Here is a 17162-nt window from a genome sequence, read left to right on the forward strand (position 1 = left end):
CTGACTGACCATTTGAGTGGAGTGCACTCATTTGATTATATTTGATTTAAAAATGGTAACCCAAGAAAGCTTCATTGTGGTTGTGATGTTGCTTGTCCTACCAGTGTTTATTTGCATTGGTATTTCTCCACCAAAATCTCATTAAAAATACAGACTAGTTTCATATACATACCCCGGTAATGTATTTATTTAAAGTAATCACATTTATATTTCAGCTTTGATGTGAACTAGGGGAAGTCGGCTCTCATGATATAATCATTCTTTATAACTTCGGTGGATTCTAACTGTGTGTCTCGTGCTCTCTTGCTCTCACACTCAATCTCCGTGTGTGTGTCTCTGTCTATGTCAGTTTCTCTCTCACTGCGTCTGTCCCTTTTGTTTTCTCTCTCTTTGCGTTTCTTTTTCGCTGTCTTTTTCTTTGTCTCTTTCTCTCTGGCTCTGTTTCTATCCACAGATTATGTGTGCATTCTCATTCATTATAGGAACATAGGAACAGGTGTAGGCCATTCAGCCCCTCGAGCATGTTCTGCCATTCAGTCAGTTCCTGGCTGATCTGCATCCTAATTCCATCCACCCACCTTGGCTCCATATCCCTTAATACCTTGGCTAGCAAAAATCCATCGATCTCAGATTTAAAATTATTAATTGAGCTAGCATCTACTGCTTTTTGTGGTTTTTGCCTGAAGATATGTTTCCTAACTTCTCTCCTGAATGGCTTGGGTCTGATTTGAAGGTTATGTCTCCTTGACCTAGACTCCCCCACCAGCGGAAAAAGGTTTCTCTCTATCTACCCTATCAATTCCTCTCAAAATCCTAAAAACCTCAATCGAATCACCCCTTAACCTTATACCTTTTTCCGCTGGTGGGGGAATCTAGGACAAGGGGACATAACCTTCAAATCAGACCCAAGCCATTCAGGAGAGAAGTTAGGAAACATATCTTCATGCATTCCAGGGAATACAAGCCTAGTTTATGTAATTGCTCCTCTTAATTTAACCCTTGGAACCCTGGTAACATTCTGGTGAATCTGTGCTGTACTCCTTCCAAGGCCAATATATCCTTTCTAAAGTGAGGGGCCCAGAACTGTACACAGTACTCCATATGTGGTCTAACCCAGGGCTTTGTATAGCTGTAGCAAAACTTCCTCCCCTTTATATTCTAGTTCTCTAGTTATAAAGGCTAACATTCCATTAGCCTTTTTGATTATATTTTGTACCTGACCACTACATTTTAGTGATCGCTGTACATGGAGCCCTAAATCTCTTTGGACCTCCCCTGTTCCGAGCTTTTTACCATTTAAACAATATTCGGATCGATTCTTTTTTGGTCTAAAATGGATGACCTCACACTTACCTGCGTTGAAATCCATCTGCCACAGTTTTGCCCACTCACTTCATCTACCAATGTCTCTTTGTAATTTTTTACTCCCATCTACACTATGCTTCCAATCTTTGTGTCATCAGCAAACTTGGATATATGGCTCTCTATTGTGTTATCTAAGTTATTAATAAATATAGTGAATACCTGAGGCCCCAGCACAGATCCTTGTGGGACACCATTGGTCACTGCCTCTCAATTCGAGTATATACCCATTATCCCTACTCTCTGCCTTCTACCGCCTAACCAATCTCCTAACTAGGTCAATAATTTGCCTTCAATTCCATGAGCTTTAATTTTAGCTAACACTCTCTTATATGTGGAACCTTATTGAATGCTTTCTAAAAATCCATATAAATGAGATCCATAGACATTCCCCTGTCTACTACTTTAGTTACTTCCTCAAAAAATCCAGTTAGGTTCGTTAGACATGACCTACCCTTTACATAGCCATGTTGGCTCTCTCTAATCAGCTCAAATTTCTCTATGTACGCAGGCACACTGTTCTTAATTATAGATTCCAACAACTAAAGATTAGTGGTAAGCCCGAAGATTGGGAAAACTTTAGAAACCGGCAAAGGAGGACTAAAAATAACAATAAAGAAAATAGATTATGAGAGTAAACTAGCAAGAAATATAAAAACTGACAGTAAGAGCTTTTACAAAAAGGAAGAGGGTAGCTAAAGTAAGTATAGGTCCCTTAGAGGATGAGACTGGGGAAATAATAATGGAAAACAAGGAAATGGCAGGGGCATTGAACAGATATTTTGTATCTGTCTTCACAGTAGAAGACACTAAAAACATACCAATAATAGCAGGTAATCAAGGGGCAAAGGAGTGGGAGGATCTAAAAACTATCACTGGAGAAAAAGTACTAGATAAACAAGTCCCCTGGACCTGATGGCTTGCATCCAACGTCTTAAAAGTAGTGGCTACAGAGATAGTGGATGCATTGGTTGTAATCTTCCAAATTCACTAGATTCTGGAAAAGTCCCAGCGGATTGGAAAACTGCAAACGTAACACGCCTATTCAAGAAGGGAGTGAGACAGAAAGCAGGTAACTATAGACCAATTAGCCTAACATCTATCATTGGAAAAATGCTGGAATCAATTATTAAGGAAGTAGTAGCAGGACATTTAGAGACTCAAAATAAAATCAAGGACAGTCAACATGGTTTTATGAAGGGGAAATCGTGTCTGACAAATTTATTAGAGTTCTTTGAGGAAGTAACAAGCAGGGTGGATAAAGGGGAACCAATGGATGCAGTGTATTTGGATTTCCAAAAGTCATTCAATAAAGTGCCACATAAAAGGTTACTGCACAAGATAAGAGCTCATGGTAATGGGGGGTAATATATTAGCATAGATAGAGGATTGGCTAACTAACAGAAAACAGAGAGTCGGGATAAAGCGGTCATTTTCAGGATGGCAATCTGTAACTAGTGGGGTGCCGCAGGGATCAGTGCTGGGGCCTCAACTATTTACATTCTATATCAATGACTTGGTTGAAGGAAGCGAGTGTACTGTGGCCAAATTTGCTGCTGATACAAAGATAGGCGGAAAAGCAAGTTGCGATGAGGACACAAAGTGTCTGCAAAGGGATATAGACAGGTTAAACGATGGAATATAACGTGGGAAAATGTGAAGTCATTCACTTTGATAGGAAGAATAAAAAAGCAAAATATCACATAAATGGAGAAAGACTACAGAACGCTGTGGTACAGAGGGATTTGGGGGTCCTCATACATGAAACTCAAAAAGTTAGCATACAGGTGCAACAGGTAATTGGGAAGGCAAATGGAATATTAGCCTTTATTTCAAGGGGGATGGAGTATAAAAGCAGGGAAGTCATGCTACAACTGTACAGGGCGCTGGTGAGACCACACCTAGAGTACTGCTTACAGTTTTGGTGCCCTTATTTAAGGAAGGCTATACTTGCATTGGAGGCATTTAGAGAATGTTCACTAAGTTGATTCCAGGTATGAAAAGGTTTTCTTATGAGGAAAGATTGAGCAGGTTGGGCTTATACTCACTGGAGTTTAGAAGAATGAGAGAAGATCTTATTGAAACACATAAGATTCTGAGGGGGCTTGACAGGGTAAATGCTGAGAGGACGTTTCCCCTCAAAGGGGAATCTAGAACTAGGGGGTGTAGTCTCAGAATAAGGGGTCACCCATTTAAGGCGAAAATTAGGAGAAATTTCTTCTCTGTGAACCTTTGGAATTCTTTGCCCCAAAGAGCAGTGGAGGCTGTGTCATTGAATATATTCAAGGCTGAGTTGGACAAATTTTTGATCAGCAAGGGAGTCAAAGGATATGGGGAACAGGCGGGAAAGTGGAGTTGAGGCTAGAATCAGATCAGCCATGATCTCATTGAATGGTGGAGTAGGCTCAAAGGGCCAAATGGCCTACTCCTGCTCCTATCTCTTATTTTCTAACTTCCCCACAACAGATGTTAGACTAACAGGTCACAGGCCGTGCATTCCAGATCATAACAACTCGCAGCGTAAAAAAATGCTTCCTCATCTCGCCTCTGGTTCTTTTGCCAATCACCTTAAATCTCCTCTGGTTATTAACCATCTGCCAATCACCTTAAATCTCCTCTGGTTATTAACCATCTGCCACTGGAAACAGTTTCTCCTTATTTACATTTATCAAAGCCGTTCATGATTTTGAACACCTCTATCAAATCTCACCTTGACCTTATCTGCTTTAAGGAAAACAACCCCAGTTTCTCCAGTCTCTCCACATAACTGAAGTCCCTCATCCCAGGTACCATTCTAAACATAAGACTTATTCGGAAATAGAAGGACATGGTACTAAAGGGACGGTGATAACTTGGGTCCGTAATTGGCTACGGGATAGGAGGCAAAGAGTAGTGAATGGATAGATCTGATTGGAGGGAAGTATACAGTGGGGTCACCCAGGGGTCGGTATTAGGACCATTGCTTTTCTTGTTATACATAAATGACCTGGACTTGGGTACAGGGAGTACAATTTTGAAGTTTGCGGATGATACAAAACTTGGCAACATAGTAAATAGTGAGGATGATAGTAGCAAACTTCAGGAGGACATAGACAGACTGGCAAAATGGGCAGACACGTGGCAGATGCAATTTAATGCGGATACGTGTGAAGTGATGCACCTTGGGAGGAACAACATGGAGAGCCTAGGGTCCCTTAGAGGCAGAGACAGGAGAAATTATAATGGGAAATAAGGAAATGGCAGAGACGTTAAACAAATATTTTGTATATGTCCTCACAGTAGGAAACACAAAAAAATACCGGAAATAGAGGGGAATCAAGGACCTAATGAGAGTGAGGAACTTAAAGTAATTAGGATTAGTAAAGAAAAAGTACTGGAGAAATTAATGGGACTAAAAGCCAACAAATCCCCTGGACCTGATGGCCTACATCTTAGGGTTTTAAAAAAGGTGGCTGCAGAGATTGTGGATGCATTGATTGATTTTGATCTTCCAGAATTCCCTAGATTCTAGAACGGTCCCCCTGTGGATTGGAACGTGGCAAATGTAACCCCGCTATTCAAGAAAGGAGGGAGAGAGAAAACAGGGAACTACAGGCCAGTTAGCCTGACATCATTAGTAGCGAATCTATTATTAAGGACATAGTAACAGGGCACTTAGAAAATCATATTAGACAGAATCAACGTGGTTTTATGAAAGGGAAATAGTGTTTGACAAACCTATTCAAATTTTTTGAGGGTGTAACTAGCAGGGTAAATAAGGGGGAACAAATGGATGTAGTATATTTGGATTTTCAAAAGGTATTCAATAAGGTGCCACACAGAGGTTGTTACACAAGATTAGGGCTCATGGGATTGGGGGTAATATATTAGCATGGATTGAGGATTGGTTAACGGACAGAAAACAGAGAGCAGGAATAAACGGGTAATTTTCTGGTTGGCAGGTTGTGACTAGTGGGGCACCACAAGGATCAGTGCTTGGGCCTCAGCTGTTTACAATATTGCAAGGGGTTTGGAGTATAAGAGTAAGGAGGTCTTGCTGCAATTATATAGGGCTCTGGTGAGACCACACCTGGAGTACAGTGTACAGTTTTGGTCTCCTTACCTAAGGAAGGATATACTTGTCTTAGAGGGGGTGCAATGAAGGTTCACTAGGTTGATTCTTGGAATGAGAGGGTTGTCCTATGATGAGAGATTGAGTAGAATGGGCCTATACTCTCTGGAGTTTAGAAGAACGAGAGGTGATCTCATTGAAAATTGTAAAATTCTTAGAGGCCTTGACAGGGTAGATGCTGAGAGGTTGTTTCCCTTGGCTGCAGAGTGTTGAATTAGGGGTCATAGTCTCAGGATAAGGGATCAGTTACTTAGGACCGAGTTGAGGAATAATTTCTTCACTCAGAGGGCTGTGAATCTTTGGAATCCTCTACCCCAGAGGGCTGTGGATACTCAGTCGTTGAGCATATTCAAGGATGAGATCGATAGATTTTTGGACCCTAAGGGAATCAAGGGATATGGAGATCAGCCAGGAAAGTGGAGTTGAGGTTGAAGTTCAGCCATGATCTGATTGAATGGCGGAGTAGGCTCGAGGGGCCGTATGGCCTACTCCTGCTGCCATTTCTTATGTTCTTACATAATATTTTGAGGGGGGTGCAACAGCAGAGGGACCTGGGGGGGCATATTCACAAATCATTGAAGGTGGCAGGGCAAGTTGATAAGGCGGTTAAGAAAGTGTATGGGATACTTGGCTTTGTAAATAGGGGCATTGAATACAAAAGCAAAGGAAGTCATGCTAAACCTTTACAAATCACTGGTTAGGCCTCAGCTGGAGTATTGTGTACAACTCTGGGCACCACACTTTAGGAAGGATGTCATGGTCTTGGAGAGGATACAGAGGAGGTTTACCAGGGTGATACCAGGGATGAGGGACTTCAGTTATGTGGTGAGATTGGAGAAGCTGGGATTGTTCTCCTTAGAGCAGAGAAGGTTAAGGGGAGACCCTTGGAGGTATTTAAAATTATGATAGAGCAAGTAGGGAGAAGCTGTTTCCTCTGGCAAGTGGGTCGGTAACCCAAGGTCATAAATTTAAAATAATTGACAAAAGAACTAGAGGGGAAATAAAGAGAAATTTTTTCACACAGAGGGTTGTAATGATCTGGAACACACGGCCTGAAAGGGTGGTGGAAGCAGATTCCATAGGAACTTTCAAAAGGCAATTGGATATACTTGAAGAGGACTAATTTACAGGGTTATGGGGGAAAAAAACGGGGTGTGGAACTAAATTGCACAGCGCCGGCACAGGAACAACAGGCCAAATGGCTTCCTTCTGTGCTGTAAGATTCTATGAGAGCGCTTTGGAAGAGCATGGCTAAAGCATCTGCAATTTCCTCACTTACTTCCTTTAAAACCCTGGGGTGGAAACCATCAGGTCCTGGGGATTTGTCAGTCTTTAGTGGCATTATTTTTTCTAATACTGTTTTCTTACTTCCGTTAACTTTAGTGAGTTCTTCATTCCTTATTAGTTTCCCTGGAATGTCAGGTATATTATCCTCTTTCTCTACTGTGAAGACTGACACAAAGTAATTATTCAACATTGTGAGGGATCTCTGTGATGGGATAGTGTAGAGGGAGCTTTACTCTGTATCTGAAAGGCAGGGAACCAGAACTCAGAACAGTAAATGCTAGAAATGCAGAAAAGGTCAGTTAGCATTTGGAAGAGAAGACATGTTCGAGATTAGAAGTAGAGATGCACCAACTGCTTTCACAAAGATACAGCTAAGGGATAGAATTCTTTATAAACAGATATTAAACTGCTCCAAAGGGTTATAAAGTACTGTATATTATAAAGGGTCATCTCAGTCAGACATTTTTTTAAAAAGTGTTGGAAAGAGAAAAGGTGTGAAATGGAAGAGTGGAATGTGAATGGGCAAATTCAGTAGGAATATCAGGGAGTCTGAAGTGGTGTTTGGTCAGTGTTCAGGGTAGATGGCTGCTGAATGCCCAGGAGAAGGCAGTTTACTGTTACATATTGGCTATAACGAGGGGTACTGTTGGATTGTAACCAATTAAAGTCATGCAGCTTACCACACAGAGCATTGGTAATCTGTCCGCTGCTTGTCCAGTGAGGATAACCGCAAGAACTGCAGCCCCTTGTGACAGGTCTACCCCTTAAGATCTCATTAATGAGCCAGGCCGCCTGGTCCATTATCAGCAATGCCCTGAAGTACCGTGGACCTACCAAGCCACAGAGGGTTGACTCTATCATTAGGGAACCATCTTGACCATCCTCCTGGGGACAGGTAGATGGGGTCTCCTTGGAGTCATTAATTGGTCATTTGAAACACGCTGAGTGTGGAACTCCTCCTGAGCAGCACAACTGATGTACACAGTGTGTGACCACACTTGCAGCACCCTCCTGAGCACAACTTTGGAATAGAGACAGCCCATGATTTTTTTTTTTTTATTCGTTCACGGGATGTGGGCGTCGCTGGCAAGGCCGGCATTTATTGCCCATCCCTAATTGCCCTCGAGAAGGTGGTGGTGAGCCGCCTTCTTGAACCGCTGCAGTCCGTGTGGTGACGGTTCTCCCACAGTGCTGTTAGGAAGGGAGTTCCAGGATTTTGACCCAGCGACGATGAAGGAACGGCGATATATTTCCAAGTCGGGATGGTGTGTGACTTGGAGGGGAACGTGCAGGTGGTGTTGTTCCTATGCGCCTGCTGCCCTTGTCCTTCTAGGTGGTAGAGGTCGCGGGTTTGGGAGGTGCTGTCGAAGAAGCCTTGGCTGGAGCTGTGGTCTGTCTGCAAACCAATCATGGCAGGCAGTAATCCCTGGATACTGAGCATGTGTTCTCATACCTGGCATCCAGTTAACCCCTTCCAGCAACTGTCAACCAAAGCCCCAGTTACCTCATTAGTCCCTCGTTGGCCATATGATGGGCTTCAAGGGGTTATCGAGAGCCTTAATGCCCCGTTTGAGGGTGGTTTTGATGAAACTAATTGCTAGTCCTAGACTGCTGATCAGTCAGATAAATATAAAGCGAAGTTTGTGTGGTGATTAATTGTTGAAGACTGATTTTGAACAACCGATGACTGGTGAGAAATGGATGACTCATCAGTTGCTTTTTTACGGCAAAGAAAGTGGCTATTAATCCATAAGGACTTAAGAAATAGGACCAGGAGTAGGCCAACTGTGAGGAGAGCTATGTCAACAGCCTGACATAGCCATACTCACAGAATCATACCTTTCAGCCAATGACCCAGACTCTTCCATCACCATCCCTGGGTATGTCCTGTCCCACAGGCAGGACAGACCCACCAGAGGTGGCAGTATAGTGATATATAGTCAGGAGGGAGTGGCCCTGGGAGTCCTCAACATTGACTTTATTTTTATTCGTTTATGGGATGTGGGCGTCGCTGGCGAGGCCGGCATTTATTGCCCATCCCTAATTGCCCTTGAGAAGGTGGTGGTGAGCCGCCTTCTTGAACCGCTGCAGTCCGTGTGGTGACGGTTCTCCCACAGTGCTGTTAGGAAGGGAGTTCCAGGATTTTGACCCAGCGACGATGAAGGAACGGCAATATATTTCCAAGTCGGGATGGTGTGTGACTTGGAGGGGAACGTGCGGGTGGTGTTGTTCCTATGTGCCTGCTGCTCTTGTCCTTCGAGGTGGTAGAGGTCGTGGGTTTGGGAGGTGCTGTCGAAGAAGTCTTGCTGCAGTGCATCCTGTGGATGGTACACTCTGCAGACACTGTGCACCGGTGGTGAAGGGAGTGAATGTTTAGGGTGGTGGATGGGGCGCCAATCAAGCTGGCTGCTTTTTCTTGGATGGTGTCGAGCTTCTTGAGTGTTGTTGGAGCTGCACTCATCCAGGCAAGTGGAGAGTATTCCATCACACTCCTGACTTGTGCCTTGTAGATGGTGGAAAGGCTTTGGGGAGTCAGGAGGTGAGTCACTCGCCGCAGAATTCCCAGCCTCTGACCTCATGAAATCTCATGGCATCAGGTCAAATATGGGCAAGAAAACCTCCTGCTGATTACCACTTACCGACCTCCCTCAGCTGATGAATCAGTCCTCCTGCATGTTGAGCACCACTTGGAGGAAGCACTGAGGGTAGCAAGGGCACAGAATGTACTCTGGGTGGGGGACTCAATAAGAGTAGCTTGGTAGCACCACTATTGACCGAGCTGGCCGAGTCCTGAAGGACATAGCTGCTAGACTGGGCCTGCGGCAGGTGGTGAGCAAACGAACACGAGGGACAAACCTACTTGACCTCGTCCTCACCAATCTACCTGTTGCAGATGCATCTGTCCATGACAGTATTGGTAGGAGTGACCACCGCACGGTCCTCATCGAGATGAAGTCCCGTCTTCACACTGAGGACACCATCCAATGTGTTGTGTGGCACTACCACCGTGCTAAATGGGATAGATTTAGAACAGATCTAGCAGCTCAAAACTGGGCATCCATGAGGTGCTGTGGGCCATCAGCAGCAGCAGAATTGTATTCCAGCACAATTTGTAACCTCATGGCCCGGCATATTCCTCACTCTACCATTACCAACAAGCCAGGGGATCAACCCTGGTTCAATGAGGAGTGTAGAAGAGCATGCCAGGAGCAGCACCAGGCATACATAAAAATGAGCTGCCAACCTGGTTAACCTACAACTCAGGACTACATGCATGCTAAACAGAGGAAGGAACATGCTATAGACAGAGCTAAGCGATTCCAGAACCAACGGATCAGATCAAAGCTCTGCAGCCCTGCCACATCCAGTCGTGAATGGTGGTGGACAATTAAACAACTAACGAGAGGAGGAGGCTCTGTAAACATCCCCATCCTCAATGATGGCAGAGTCCAGCACGTGAGAGCAAAAGACAAGGCTGAAGTGTTTGCAACCATCTTCAGCCAGAAGTGCCGAGTGGATGATCCATCTCGGCCTCCTCCCGATATCCCCACAATCACAGAAGCCAGTCTTCAGCCAATTCAATTCACTCCACGTGATATCAAGAAATGGCTGAGTGCACTGGATACAGCAAAGGCTATGGGCCCCGACACCATCCCAGCTTTAGTGCTGAAGACTTGTGCTCCAGAACTAGCTGCGCCTCTAGCCAAACTGTTCCAGTACAGCTACAACACTGGCATCTACTCGACAATGTGGAAAATTGCCCAGGTATGTCCTGTCCACAAAAAGCAGGACAAATCCAAAGGTAGGGGAGTCTATAACGAGGGGGCATAGATTTAAGGTGAGAGGGGAGAGATACAAAAGTGTCCAGAGGGGCAATTTTTTCACTCAAAGGGTGGTGAGTGTCTGGAACGAGCTGCCAGAGGCAGTAGTAGAGGCGGGTACAATTTTGTCTTTTAAAAAGCATTTGGACAGTTACATGGGTAAGATGGGTATAGAGGGATATGAGCCAAGTGCAGGAAATTGGGACTAGCTTAGTGGTATAAACTGGGCGACATGGACATGTTGGGCCGAAGGGCCTGTTTCCATGTTGTAACTTCTATGATTCTATGATTAAATCCAATCTGGCCAATTACTGCCCCATCAGTCTACTCTCAATCATCAGCAAAGTGACGGAAGGTGTCGTCGACAGTGCTATCAAGCGGCACTTACTCACCAATAACCTGCTCACCGATGCTCAGTTTGGGTTCCGCCAGGACCACTTGGCTCCAGACCTCATTACAGCCTTGGTCCAAATATGGACAAAAGAACTGAATTCCAGAGGTGAGGTGAGAGTGACTGCCCTTGACATCAAGGCAGCATTCGACTGAGTGTGGCACCAAGGAGCCCTAGTAAAATTGAAGTCAGTGGGAATCAGGGTGAAAACTCCCGAGTGGCTGGAGTCATACCTAGCACAAAGGAAGATGGTAGTGGTTGTTGGAGGCCAATCATCTCAGCCCCAGGACATTGCTGCAGGAGTTCCTCAGGGCAGTGTCCTAGGCCCAACCATCTTCAGCTGCTTCATCAATGACCTTCCCTCCATCATAAGGTCAGAAATGGGGATGTTTGCTGATGATTGCACAGTGTTCAGTTCCATTCGCAACCCCTCAGATAATGAAGCAGTCCGTGCCCGCATGCAGCAAGACCTGGACAACATCCAGGCTTGGGCTGATAAGTGGCAAGTAACATTCGCGCCAGACAAGTGCCAGGCAATGACCATCTCCAACAAGAGAGAGTCTAACCACCTCTCCTTGACATTCAATGGCATTACCATCGCCGGATCCCCCACCATCAACATCCTGGGGGTCACCATTGACCAGAAACTTAACTGGACCAGTCACATAAATACTGTGGCTACAAGAGCAGGTCAGAGGCTGGGTATTCTGCGGCGAGTGACTCACCTCCTGACTCCCCAAAGACTTTCCACCATCGACAAGGCACAAGTCAGGAGTGTGATGGGATACTCTCCACTTGCCCGGATGAGTGCAGCTCCAACAACGCTCAAGAAGCTCGACACCATCCAGGACAAAGCAGCCCACTTGATTGGCACCCCATCCACCACCCTAAACATTCACCCCCTTCACCACCGGCGTACTGTGGCTGCAGTGTGCACCATCCACAGGATGCACTGCAGCAACTCGCCAAGGCTTCTTCAACAGCACCTCCCAAACCCGCGACCTCTACCACCTAAAAGGACAAGGGCAGCAGGCACATGGGAACAACACCACCTGCACGTTCCCCTCCAAGTCACACACCATCCCGACTTGGAAATATATCGCCGTTCCTTCATCGTCGCTGGGTCAAAATCCTGGAACTACCTCCCTAACAGCACTGTGGGAGAACCTTCACCACACGGACTGCAGCGGTTCAAGAAGGCGGCTCACCACCACCTTCTCAAAGGCAATTAGGGATGAGCAATAAATGCTGGCCTTGCCAGCGACGCCCACATCCCATCAACAAATTTTTTAAAATTCGGCCCCTCGAGCCTGCTCCGCCATTCAGTCAGATCATGGCTGATCTTCGACCTCAACTCCACTTTCCCACCCGATCCCCATATCCCTTGATTCCCCTAGAGTCCAAAAATCTATCGATCTCAGCCCTGAATATATTCAACGACTGAGCATCCACAGCCCTCTGGGTTAGAGAATTCCAAAGGTTCACAACCCTCTGAGTGAAGTAATTTCTCCTCATCTACATCCTAAATGGCCGATCCCTTATCCTGAGACTATGTCCCCTTATCCTAGACTCTCCAGCCAGGAAAACAGCGCCTCAGCATCGACCCTGTCAAGCCCTCTCAGAATCTTGTATATTTCAACTCGATCACCGCTCATTCTTCTAAACTCCAGAGAGCATAGGTCCATTTTACTCAATCTTTCCTCATAGGACAACCCTCTCACCCCAGGAATCAATCTAGTAAACCTTCGTTGCACCCCCTCTGAGGCAAGTATATCCTTCCTTAGGTTAGGAGACCAAAACTGTCAATGGAAGAAAACCTTCTGAGAGTGAACTCACCCAACCCAATTATTTATCAGAGCTTACCAATAATTGCAGAACGTGACTAGGTTTTGAGAATAGATTTTGATTTTAGCATTTGTTTGATGTGTAATGATTTTATAAAATGGTTATCTTCCACAGAGAAGCCGGCGAGGTTCTGATTGAAGCTGCAGCTAATTGTGGGTAATAAATGTTCCAGCTGTTGCTTTGTTGGAATCAGTGACTTTGGCATTGGCTGAAGCCTGTGTACTGGAGAGAATGTTCAACTGTTCCCCTCGATTGTATTACTTAGTTTAGTAGAAAACCTTGATTGGGCCACAGTTAGAGTATTGCATACAGTTCTGGGTACCACATGATAGGAAGGAGATTAGAGCAGAAAGGAGAGTAAAGATTCACCAGAATTAGACCATAATGACGTAGAAAGGCTCCAAAAATGGGACTTTATTTTAGCAGAATGGAGAATGTTAAAGGGTGGAGATTTTCAAATTTGAGAGTAGTGAAAGATTGTTCCCACTGGTTGGTAAATGGATAGCAAGAGGCACAGACTGAGGATCATCACTATAATAATAAAGGAGAGAATTAGAAGAACTGTTTTCACACAGAGGGTTATTAGAACAGGGAACCCTTTACCACAGTGGGGTATATTGAGGCAAGTACTTCAACATCATTTAAGCTGCATTGTTGGCGAACTATTGGGTTTTGCTGAGTTCAGGGACGATGATCGCCCCTGTCTGGTCCAAGAGCCACTAGATTCCCCAGCTTTCGTTGCTATTACCAATTCCCTGTTTAATTCAGATTTTAATTGATGAAGTACTATTAATTGTATGATACAACCACAAGGGTGTTATAATCAGAGATCTAAGAAACACAGTTGTATTCAGCAAGACAGACTCACAGACTGGAGGGGGGGGGGGGTGGGGGGTCAGTTGGACAGGCTGATACTGCCCGTACCTGCATTTTGAAGAGTTGCTAGGTCCTGAGTGACCTGATTTGTAAAGATAATGGTACCTCAAATACTTGTGCTAGAAAAATCCTTTAAAGTGTTCCACTTTTCATGGCTTGTTTGCTTTGCGCTTCAAAGAGAGAAGAGGGACGGATCCAAGGGCAACTGAACAACTCCGACTGCAATCAGATTATTCGCGAGCTGAAGGACCAGATCACAGAGTTGAAAACTGAGGTAAAGAAAAACAAATTGCACCTGCTGCAGTGAGCTGGTACTGTGACAAGTTAACACGAAGGAATAGTTTCCACTTTGGGCGCAATCGGGAAATTGTGTCCCGTTCTGGGCACCACATTTTAGGAAAGATGTGAAGGCCTTAGAGAGGATGCAGAAAAGATTTACTGGAATGATTCCAGGGATGAGGGACTTCAGTTAAGTGGAGAGACTGGAGAAGCTGGGATTGTCCTCCTTGGAACAGAGAAGGTTAAGGGGAGATTTGATAGAGGTGTTCAAAATCATGTATTTAAGAGCAGTAACCTGGTGCAGTTTTATTAATTCAGCTGAAAATGGGTTTATCACAAAAAATAAGCATTTTTAATAAGGGTGCCCAGTCCTCTACCTGTGAGTAACCTGATTTAAAATCACTGAAAATGATTTTTAAAAAACTATACTGAACCATTTACTACTTTTATTGGTGTACACTAGTCAGTTTCTTAGTAATTTAAATATTTTTTGATATGAAAAACTTTTTAAATGAGCCTCTAGTGCCAGTGCGCCTCAGAAAATGAGTTCAATTTGAGGAGCCTTCCCGAACCAGCGCAAACAGGTATCTCGCAATCTCGACCCGGGGGTGTGGCCAGTTTGTGGGCGGGGCCTGATTTTGGCCAATTGAATCTTGAACCAGCGTAAAATATCGAAGAAAACATGAGAGTAAGTGGTTTTGGGCGCGACTCACATTTAAATTTCCCCGAACTTTTGCCCTAGTTTGGCCGATTCCCCCCAGATTGCACTGATATTACCGGCACAAACGAGCGAAAACTCAACCCCTAACAGTCTCCCCACACCCCACTCCCCCCATACATGCGACGGCTTGGTTTCATCCGTGACATTAGCCAACGAGCGGTTTAAGCCATTTCTCCTTCTCTCTGAACACATGCGGCTTCTGTCCAAACTTGTCGAGCCAACTCGCAGATTCCTTTGTTGGATGCTGGCATTTGAGGCAAGAGCTTACCGTACTAAAACCCGAGCGAAAATGAGCTGAGCTGAAACAACGGCCTGAATGAGTGATGTGCAGCGACGCACTGTTCCTCTACTGCCAACTGTTAATGCCTCAGACCCCAGAGATCTAGCAGCGTAAACCTGGGTATCACTGCACACTGCTAAACTACATTAAATATTTGATGTAGACTCTGAAAGTGATGTCAAGGAAAGTCATATGATATCAACTTAGTGAAAAATATCATTTCTTGTATAATTTGGTATTTAGAAATTTGAGCCCTAGGGTTCAAACACATGGGGCCAGGAATTGCTCGTAAAATAATGGTGAGCCAAACAGTGCTCCCCGTTATTAATGGGCAAATCAAAGAGCAAATTCCAGCAACTGCACATGCGTAGTCAAACGCAGAAAGCCAGAACTTGCTCTTCCTGATTCACCAGTGATCTGAAAGCTTCACGTTAAAGGGACCTCACCGGCAGCAATCAATGGACCAGCACTAACTTACCCAGCTGGAGATTAAATAATCTCGCCACAAAAAAGGTACACTGAGTTGTTTAGGTCTAAACTAACTTTAATGGCACGGTAAGTATTAATGACTTTCAAACAACATTTCTGGCTCTGAAAATTAACTTCTAAAAATATGGAGTCTCATTACTCCTGATTTAATATAGATTTTGAACATTTAAAAAAAAATTCTAAATTTAAAAACTTTTTTTTACTTTTTCTTTTCTCTTTTATCTCAGTCTTTTAATCTTACCCCTTCTTTATTTCGCTTTCTCTATCTCATATTATTGTACATTTACTAACCTTAATGGGCACTTCCTGGGTTTAGTCTGTGCGGTTTGTCAATGAGTTTCGCTTCCTGGTTCTTACAGCGTGACTTGCTTCGAGCTGATTGGTGGAGGGGACATATTGACCCGTTCACCACTCACACAGCCCGGGAAAGAACGCTGATGTTTTTTGAACTCGCAGTTCAAGGATGTTGCCGCCAAAAGGAACGCAGTACCTGCCCTGGCAGTGTTTGATGTTAACACTAAGTACAGAGTTCCCCAGCATTGCATCCCATTAGGCACAATATCTCCTTTAAACTCAACACAAATGAGAAATTTTGAATTCAGATTGATCCAGGGATCTTCAGGCTGATTTATGATTGGAAAATAACTGGCATTACCCTTCTGGAGTATGGTGGTGTTGGTGAATCTTGACCAAAGCCAAGTTCTAATTCCAAATTTTCTCAGGGTTTTAGTTTGTTTTTTTCAACCTGCAATATAATCTAGAAAAGTACCACTTTAATAAGTGTTGATTAATAGAATTGTTTCCATTGGTGCATTGGGTTGATCTGAGTTGGGTTGACCCAGTAATAACAGTGTTGCAGATTTAGATTTTGAATTCACTGACCCCCAATTCAGATCCTAAACTCGACTCCGACTGACCAAATTTTCTCCAGACCACTAATTCCACTACTTTGGTCCTGAGTTGGCAGTGGAAGGAAGTAAAGTCTTATCTAGGAGAGGACCATTGAACCTGTGCTCCATTGTTCAAGCACATCCTGTCTGGAACGGTGGCGAGAGTTTCTACAGGACAACATGCTTTTCCTTATCTATCTTCACTTTGTGCCATCCGAAGCGATTGGAGACCCTGGAGGAAACAGAGAGGTACAACATGTCACTTGGTCTTGTCAACAGCAAACTAGGCATTGCAGAGACTGCAAAGGCAGTGAGGATGTGATGGTGTGACACTGTACACTGGCACAACGGCTGGAGGTTGAAATATCTGTGTAAGTTATGATGGTGCCCTCAGCAAAGCCTCTGCTACAGTTCTTAAAAATTATTCTGCGCTTAGAAATCCGTCCCTTTTTCTACGAGGTGCAGCCAAAATGCCAGTCGGTTATTGAAGCTGTGTTAAGGAGTGTGTCCAGCCGGACGAAACAGGTACACGCAGCAAGACGTGAGCTGATTAAACATCCTGACCTGTCCAGTGTCCTCCTGAATTTTCATGAGACGCTTTTGTTTCAGTTTTAACCAAGGTCACCAACTTTTAAAAGCAGTTTTTAACGAACAAAGCAATTTCACATATAGGCATCAACCTTGTAATATTAACTGAACCCGCCTGGCATTCTCCCATTCCCAAACACGACTCTCAGACTGAAGTTCAGCACTGATGTCCCCCCCGTGGGACGTGAATGGAAGGATAATTGTGCCACATGAATTTGTAGT

The 17162-nt window shown here is 44.4% G+C and overlaps 1 protein-coding gene across 5 annotated transcripts in view; it reads left to right on the plus strand.

Annotated features, from left to right (window-relative positions):
• The window catches only part of LOC137304550 (EVI5-like protein), a 406109-nt gene that overhangs the window by 336127 nt on the left and 52820 nt on the right, over positions 1-17162 (plus strand). For all 5 annotated transcript variants that reach the window (XM_067973199.1, XM_067973201.1, XM_067973202.1 and 2 more), the window contains one exon: positions 13872-13967. In XM_067973199.1, the coding sequence (XP_067829300.1) occupies positions 13872-13967 (96 nt within the window). The remainder of the gene's footprint in view (positions 1-13871; positions 13968-17162) is intronic.

Source organism: Heptranchias perlo, chromosome 37 (assembly GCF_035084215.1).
Source record: "Heptranchias perlo isolate sHepPer1 chromosome 37, sHepPer1.hap1, whole genome shotgun sequence".
NCBI lineage: Eukaryota > Metazoa > Chordata > Chondrichthyes > Hexanchiformes > Hexanchidae > Heptranchias > Heptranchias perlo.